Raw genomic sequence first — 8,919 nt, forward strand, 5'->3', positions numbered from 1 at the left:
GGTGGGAAGATGAAAGGAGATAATACATGCAGAAGTGCTCCAAAAAGGAAATTGTTTTAGTAAATGGGAATTGTTACACTTGTAGTTTAGTTTTGAAAGCTCATTAAGCTCTGGTTGCAAATTCATTTTAACAATGTGGGCCCTGGCTGTCAGCAATATCACACCAATGCACAATACAGAAAATCCCAGGGTGAGGAATGGAGACCGTGTTCCCTCTGCCGGTGACTCACTCAGTTCTCTTAATCTTGGTTTCTAAGCCACAAAAATGGAGGAGGTGGGCCAGTAGCTCTCCTCATTACTGTGACAGGGACGTTTTTGCACATAGCCATACAAGATGGAACAGAGTCCATGAAAAGAGCTTAAAGTTCTGGGATAGAGCCTTTGATCTGCCCTTCTCCCCTGAGTGTCCCCAGGCTGTAATTGAAGAAAGCCCAACTCCTCCTGGGTATAATGTCACCTGCTTTCTCTAGCATGCTGATCTGCAAAGTGCTTCCCATGCACAACTCCAAGTAGGAGCTTTAGGAAAGAAAGCAAGGCTTAAAGGGATGGGCTGGCCTGGCCAAGGTTACAAAGCTGGTGGGAGGCAGGCAGGCAGGGCTGGAAGGAGAACCTGCCCCAAGCCTTATGGCAACCCCTGAGTGTAAAGTGGGTCCTATAAGCTCCCCCGGACAGGGGAAACCCACAGAGACATAACCTCAGGTACCAGTCTATGCAGAGAACTTAACCTGTAAATTCTAGCGTATTGGCAGCAGCGTGTCAGGAGAGAGAGCAGAAACTGATCCGCTGCCCCCATCACCATTTACTCTCTTCAAGGCATAGTCCCCAGGGTCCCAGCTGCCCAGTAATATCCTGCTCTTGGCTGCAGGTTCGGTTCCTGGAGCAGAAGAACAAGCTGCTGGAGACCAAATGGAACTTCATGCAGCAGCAGAGGTGCTGCCAGAGCAACATAGAGCCCATCTTCGAGGCCTACATCTGCACCCTCCGGAGGCAGTTGGACTGCGTAGCTGGGGACCGGGCCAGGCTAGAGTCGGAGCTCTGCAGCCTCCAGGACACGCTGGAGGGATACAAGAAAAAGTGAGTCTGTTCCCCTTTCACCCCACCAGGGGACCCAGGGTAAGCTGTGTAAACGATCTGGGTCTCAGTCTCCCCATCTATAAAAAGTTTTAGGGAAGCTAAAACTTAGTTCATTCGATGGTAGAACAATTAGAGTGGATAACATAGGCAGAGCATCTAGGATACTGTCCATTTGGCACACGATAAAAGCTCTGAAAGTGTGTATGTGTCTTCATCTCCCTTCTTACCTCCCTGCCTAAGGAAGGCCCGCATTCTCCCCCTCGATGTAAAACAAAATTTTTCCGATGCCATTTCCGGCATTCCGCGGCTATGCTCTGTTCTGCCCTATCTTCCACCAATCCTTTGCATTTCTTAAATTACTTCTTATTCCCCAAACGGATCCCCAAACCCTCTTTTCTCTGAGCCTTTTCTCTCCCTGTTCCTTCTTCTGATAAGCCCTCTCTCAGCATCTCTTCGAACCATATCCAGGCTGATATATCCTATATTTTCTCTCACTCCACGACTTCCAGCTTCTCTAATCCTCCGGTCACAGCTGCAAGTCATCGCCCCTCCTCTCACTATCAGGTCCTCTGTCTCCCTTGACTGTCCTCTTCGTTCTTTGTGGTGAAGGCTCTGTAGGCTGCTAGACCTGCAGCTCAGGCCTGACTCAGGTGGCAGAATGTAGCTGATAAGCATATGTTAATGAAGAGCTTGAAGGCTAGTAGATCCAGTGCTTACGAGAAGCCAAGGCCCAGATAAATTGACTCATGATCCCACGTGGTTCTCTCTGGGCCTAGGATCCCATTGAAGCACATTTTGGTGGGGGAGGGTTAGGAGAGACACATTTTAATTGACAAGAAACAGTGTGAATGTGCTGAGAGCAACGATTCATAAAAAATGCGAGTCAGTGGAGTGGAGCCACGTGGGGAACACTCATGCTGCGGGTGTCAACCACATGCCTACCTGTGGTTATGGAAAAGACTGACTCCTTCCCTTGAGATGCACAGACCAACAGCTACAAGGTAGCACAAAGCAGAAGAGAAGAAGAATCCCAAGAGAGTGAGAGAGCCGAAGGGGCCAAGAAAGGCTTCCTGGGGGAGATGCCATTTGTTCTTGGCCTAGAAGGATATGCTTCATTCCAGTTGGTTCTTATAACAGAAGAGTCCAGAGTAGACCCTGGAAAAGGAGAAGGGCCAGGAATAGGTGACAAGGAAGGGCCAGAGTATGCCAAGTGAGAGCGAAGGACTCAAGCGGACTGTGACAGGTGAGATGTCATGAGGCTGTGGGAGGGGCGAAGGCCAGCCGTCTCAGCAGGAGCAATGCCTTTTTGAGGGGTAAGACACAAGATGGTCAGGAGACATGGCTTGCAGTTCAAGATGAAGACTTTGGACTTTAAAAGTGGGACAATGGGAGAAGAATGTGATTGAATGGTATTTTAACAATAATAACCAACACTTACACAGTATGTACCCTATGCCAGGCCTAGACCTTTGCAGATATTAACTCATGTGCTATGTTAACTCACAACAGCCCCATGAGGCAGGACTAGTGTTATCCTCATTCTACAGATCATGAAACTGAGGCACAGCAAGGCCAAATCAATTACTCAAAGTCACATCACTAGCACATGATGAGCCAGGATTTGAACCCAGGCTGTAGGCTCCAGCATCCACTGCTCATGCTGTGGCAGAGTTCTGCTGGGAAAAGGAAGGGTAGGAGTCAGGAAGTACAGTGAAGCTTTTAATGGATTGATGTTGCTCTTCAAACTGAGTCATTCTGGCCAGATGAACCCCCTGTCCCTGATTCTGTTGCCTTAGTGGGTAGTGAGTGGGTGAGCATGGAGCCTAGAGGAAATAGGCAGTGTCTGGACTGTGTCTATGGGTCTGGTAAAGTGGGTAATTGCTACCTCTGCAACTGAGCTGCAGGTGGGGCCAGGCTTAAGACTCTCCTGGTGAGGAGGGCATGGGATCAGCTGAGATTTCAGCAATTGTAGCCAACTCTCAGAACAACTCAGAAAAGACAGCCGTGCCAGCAATAGGCAGCCAGTTTTTTGCCACCTTCCCAGGAGAAATGACTAGATGAAGTAGGCTTTCTTAACAGCAAGACAGAATGAAGGTAGCCTTAAGAAGGACTTCCCAGAGGATGATTCATCACAGGAGCAGGCTAGTGGGGAGTGGAGAGTGGGGTAAACTGGCAAAGTGGCCAATGAGAGGCTGTGCTAATAATCACCTATCTTGACTGGCGAGAGGAACTGGAGGTGTCCAGAGACAGGGGCTGAACCTGATGACTCCTTAGGGCATCCAGTCAGTGAGAGGCAGATTTGCACCCCCAAAGGTCCCCTCCCTCAGGCCTGATACCAAGGCTCCTTCCAAACCCCACAAGCTGCCGGAAACATTTTTTCCCACCCATTCCACCAGGTATGAAGAGGAGTTGTCCCTGAGGCCCTGTGCGGAGAACGAGTTTGTTGCCTTGAAGAAGGTGAGAGAGGGTGGCATGGGGAGGGAGGAAGCCCCCTGAGCTGGCCCAGCTGGCCTTGGGACACTCGGGCCCTGCACTATATCCAAACGTGTCTGCAGCACAACCACCTACAAAAGGGTCTCTTACCCCTCAGACCACAGTGCCAGCCCTGGTCATCCTGGGAAAGAGGCGGGCCAGTGTCCTACACCCCTTCCTAAGACAGTGATTGATCTGGCCTCTATCTCCGAACCCATGTGGGTAAAGCTTGTTGGGGTTGTGTCTACACCCGCCCAAGAAGCTGGAAATGTGGTAAAGCCAAATCAAAGGCAAAACAAAAACTCTGACTCAAACCCCAAAAGGTGAAAACCATTGCCATGGTTCCCCAGACAGATAGCTAGGTGTTTTCTGGCCTGAGCCCCACACATTGAGCTCTGAGAAACTGCATTCAAGGCTCCTTTAAATCCTGTTCTCCTCTGATCCTTCCCCAACAGGGTGCCAGGTCCAGGCATGGGATCCTAGGGCTGGGGACCCCTCTCTCCATCCTTGGCTTTGTAACCCCTCACTTTCACATGGGCTTAAATGAGGAAAAAATTGATCCCACATCTGCCATCTGCCACCCACTTGCTAGGACTGGTCCAGCCGGCAGAAGGGGTGGCCCTCCCATGTTCCCCCAGCCCTGGGTTATGTTTGTCACCTCTCTGATTGCAGGATGTGGACACAGCCTTCTTGATGAAGGCTGACCTGGAGACAAACGTGGAGGCTCTGGTCCAGGAGATCGACTTCCTGAAAGGCCTGTATGAGGAGGTACCTGCAGCCATGCTACCCACAGGTGGCAGAGCAGGGGCCAGTTCTGTGAAGACAATGGGGTGGCAAAGCTCTGGCCCAGTTGTATGTTTCAGGGCAAAAAGATTAAAAAGTGAGCATGTGAAGAAATCAGTATGAGATAGCTGGTTCTCAGGTAGTGAGACCCCCCAGAATTCAGATCATTCAGATCTTGGCTCTTAGATCTCTGTATAACTAGAGGGTGGGAGATGGGGAGCAGGTTGGTGATTGAAGGCCCAGGACAGCTATGGCAAAGTCCTGTGCAAAGCTGTTATGGGAAGGTCAGAGCAGGTTCTCCTGCTTTATCCTCAAAAATCTCACCCATCCTCACCCTACCCCCAGGAGATCTGCCTGCTCCAGTCTCAGATCTCAGAGACCTCCATTATAGTGAAGATGGATAACAGCCGGGCGCTGGACGTGGATGGCATCATTGCTGAAATCAAGGCCCAGTATGATGAAATCGCCAGCCGCAGCAAAGCTGAAGCAGAGGCCTGGTACCAGTGCCGGGTGAGGCCTGGGTGGAGAATGGGGTCCCCAGACCCACTCTCACCCAGAAAGTGGGTAAAAGATAATGAGAGGGTCATGCCACATCACAGAAACAGGGAACCCCATAAACTCCAGTCCCTGTTGTTTCTGCCAGGCCCCAGGCCAAGTGCCTGCAGAGAATGTGGGAATGGACTTCCCAGAGAGATCAGGGTGCCAAGGTGTCCCAGCTCTATTTACCCACAGCCACCCTGGAAATGAATTCAAGGAATACTAATTGGCAATGATGGAAAAGAGGACTCTGGGCTTCAAGGCATCCGAGGACACTAATGGCATGGAATGGTTACTAATGGTGGAGAAAAAGGGTGATTAAGGTAGCTCCAGACTTAGGTAATTAGGGGCTTGCTGGGAGGGCAATTTGATTTAACCAATATTATCATCTCAGTCTCATCTGCTTTATCTGTGAAAGGCACCATTTGTTCATTTATTCAACAACTGTTTCTTGAGCATCCATCATGTGCCAAGCCCCATTCTAGGTGCTAGATTCCAGCAGAGAACAACAGACAGCAATCCCTGCCCTTGTGTCGCTTTCATTCTAGAGGCAGGGGCAGGGGAGGGACGGACAACAAACGAGACAAATAAGTACAGGTATGTTAGATGGGGATGCATGCTATGGAGAAAATAAGTCAAGGTAAAGCACAGGGAGTGTTGTGGGAATATGGTTTTAAAAAAGGCAGCCAGGAAAGGATGGCCTTACTCTGAGGTGTGTGGCACCACAAGGATACTAAGAGTCAGACCATCCCTGTGCTCAAAGAGATTACAGTCCACAGAGAGAAATGTGTAACTAACTAAACAGGAAAACAAGGTAGCATGAAGCGATTGCGAAGGTGGAGCATCAGGCTAAGGGAGTGTGATGACTTAAGGAACAAATGTGTCTGCAAAGGCAGAGGCACTGGCATTTGATCTGGAGCTTGAAGGCCAAGTACAATATCAATAAGCAGAGCATGGAGGATGGGTGTGTCTAGCTGAGGGGCAGCAGGAGCCAGGATGCAGAAACATGAAAGTGAGGCGCGCAGTATGGAGTGCCATGAAGGAGATGGGGCTGGAAAGGTAGCATGGGGTCAGATCACAGCAGATGTGCAGAGCTGAGATGAGTACTTTGGACTTTTTTCTGAATACTGTAGGTACCACTGCCCAGGGAGTTCCTCCAAATGATGCTGTGCCCATTGTCTAGAGATCTGTGGTGACCAAAGATATCAAAACCCTGGCCTGAAGTCAGTTCTTAGTGACACAGTCTGTAGCCCATCCTCAACAGGTTTCGCCACAGCTGGCCCCTCCTCCCGTTGTCCTCCTGGGCCACCCATTAGTCAGATGGGCTCAGGAAAAACAACATCAGTTACCCATCCTCCTAAATCAGAACCAGAAAGAAAATTCTGTTATTTAAGGATTGTATTTAGCTGTGAGGATCAGAAATTTAAAAAAAATAATAATAATAATTAAAACAAATTCAGTTTTCACTTTTTTCTCAAGTAATTTGAAGTTCAGAAATAGACTGCCATGCAAGGTTCTATATCACCATCAGGGACATAGGCACCTTCTAGCTTTCTACTCTCCATCTTTTGTTTTGTTTTAATCCTCATGGTTGCTTCACGTCTCAAGATGGCTGCCATAACACCAATTTCACATGCTCATTCCAGGCAGGAAGAAGAACAGAAGGCAAAAGAAACATGCCAAGTGAAAGAACAGAAGGCAAAAGAAACATGCCAAACATGCCAATTGCCTACTTCGAAAAGCTTTCCTGGAAACCCTACCAGCAAGGGCCATAGATCTCACTAATGAGAAGGCTGAGCAATATTCTCTTATTTGGGCTCATTGCCATGCCAAACAAAAGCAGAATTCTGTTTGCAGAAGAGAAGAGTGGATATCGATTAGGCAACTATAGGCTTTCACACAATAACCAAATAACCAAAGGGCCAAAGAGAGGTATTTGTGCTTATCTCTTGTTTTGCATTTTCTATGCAAAATGTTCCCATCCATTATGTGCAGAAAATCTAAAGTTGGCTAATTTTCAAAAATCTATAAATGTACTTCATAACACACTCTACAGAAACTGGCTTCAGAGTTGCAAACGTAAAAAAAAAAAAAAAAAGTGTTGAGCCAAGATATGAAGAGACATTGCATTTCTTTTTCAATCGTTTTGGAGGAAATATACAAACTTAGTCACCCTGGGGGTAGACATGGTCTGTCTTTAGTCCTTGGTCTATTAGTCATCCCAGGCTGAGCAGGGAAACCCCTTCTGAGGTCCAAGGACATCTAAAAGGGACAGAGCCCTCAGGTAATACGCAGGCTCTAGCGGAGAGAGAAAAGGACAAAACACCGAACAGCTAAACAGAGAGAGGAGCTTGGAGAAGAATTTAATGAGCCTCACTGTTCAGGGTTGGGAGGTGAGAAGGGACTTAGGAGCATCCTAGAAAAAGACCACAAAATTAACTAGAAATGGAAAGGGGATAGGGAGCAGAAAAGTGTAAGAATCTAGAGAGTGTCTGAGTGAGGAAGTTGCGGGAGGAGAGACGCGAGACAGTGAGAAAGGAGGTTAGAAGGTGCCACAGTGGCGGGTGTCATAGTTCTGACCTCTAGGTCCCCACAGTATGAGGAGCTGCGGCTGACTGCCGGGAACCACTATGACAACCTTCGCAACCGCAAGAACGAGATCCTGGAAATGAACAAGTTGATCCAGCGGCTGCAGCAAGAAATTGAGAATGTCAAAGCCCAGGTGAGGCCAGAAAGACCTTGTTATGAGGGCCCATTCCAGGATGACCCACTGCCTGATCATGCGGGGTGGGTCCACCCTCCCCGGAAGTGCTGTTGAAGAGGGAGTAAACTTATGCTGCCTCGATTAAGAGGGTGAAGACCTTTCTATAAAAGAGCTGACCAGCCACAGGAGGAGCAACCTCAGGAAATGGCAAGGTCTCCCAGAAGCCAAGCGACTTATCGTCAAAACTGAAATAGCAAGTAGATCAGTAGATGGGAGCATAGAAAAGAGGGTCTCCACGGTCTCTTTTAAGCCAAAGACTATAATTCTATGATCTTGAAAGTCAAAGTGACTCTGCAGAGTTCATAAAATCAGATACATTTTGTTCTCCTAGGTTAGTGAAGACTAGTCAGACACTTAAAATCTATTAGCTCTGAAGAAATTTCTAAGAGAAACTCTCAGGTCTTCTTGAGGTTTTGTAGACAGGAGAACTGGTCCCAGTCCCCCAGATGAACTAGAGGTCACCATCCTAGGATGAAACCCATAGCAGATTTGAATCTGCCATGTAACCAAGACTGTAGGAAAATCTGACTCTTCACCCGGTGTCTCTCTTTCACTCTGACACTACTACCATACTCACCACACTTCTGACACCAGATATACGGGTTTTTCCCACACCAATCAATTCTGCGGCACCAGTTGGGAATAGCATCAGATCCCACAGGTTAAGGGCTGTTCCACAAGACTGCCCCACTTCAGATGCCAATCACAAGTCAAGGCTGTCACCTGAGCTTCTGACCAATCTGCTGCAAATTAGAACCCCCTCCTTGGGTTCGATTAATTTGCTAGAGCGGCTCATAGAACTCGGGAAAACAGTTTACTTACTGTTCACCAGCTTGTTATAAAAGGATATGATAAAGGATACAGATGAACATCAGATGGGAGCAATGAGTAAGGCAAGGCATGGGCAGAGGGGCGCCAAACTTCAGTGCCTTCTGGGCGCACCAGTCAACATCCACGCACGTTCACCCACCTGGAAGCTCTCCAAACCCTATTGGGATTTGACAGAGACTTCCTCACATGGGCATGATTAATCATTAACTCCATTCCAGCCCATGTCCCCTCCCTGGAGTATAGGGTGCAGGGCTGAAAATCCCAAGCTTCTAATCATGGCTTGGTCTTTCTGGTGACCAGTCCCCATCCGAGTTATCCAGGAGCCCACCCAGAGTCACCTCATGAGAACAAAAGACATTGCTATCACCAAGGAAATTCCAGGGGATTTAGGAAATCTGTGTCAGGAACTGGGGTCAAAGATCAAATATTAGAACCAAAGATGCTTCTAGTGCTCTTAT

The 8,919-nt window shown here is 48.2% G+C and overlaps 1 protein-coding gene across 1 annotated transcript in view; it reads left to right on the forward strand.

The window, feature by feature from the left end:
- The window catches only part of KRT82 (keratin 82), a 13,697-nt gene that overhangs the window by 1,819 nt on the left and 2,959 nt on the right, over positions 1 to 8,919 (forward strand). The window contains exons 2-6 of the mRNA XM_011382391.1: positions 866 to 1,074; positions 3,471 to 3,531; positions 4,219 to 4,314; positions 4,675 to 4,839; positions 7,463 to 7,588. Coding sequence (XP_011380693.1) covers positions 866 to 1,074; positions 3,471 to 3,531; positions 4,219 to 4,314; positions 4,675 to 4,839; positions 7,463 to 7,588 — 657 coding nt within the window. The remainder of the gene's footprint in view (positions 1 to 865; positions 1,075 to 3,470; positions 3,532 to 4,218; positions 4,315 to 4,674; positions 4,840 to 7,462; positions 7,589 to 8,919) is intronic.

The sequence above is a fragment of the Pteropus vampyrus genome, unplaced genomic scaffold (genome assembly GCF_000151845.1).
Source record: "Pteropus vampyrus isolate Shadow unplaced genomic scaffold, Pvam_2.0 Scaffold471, whole genome shotgun sequence".
In the NCBI taxonomy this organism is placed as follows: Eukaryota; Metazoa; Chordata; class Mammalia; order Chiroptera; family Pteropodidae; genus Pteropus; species Pteropus vampyrus.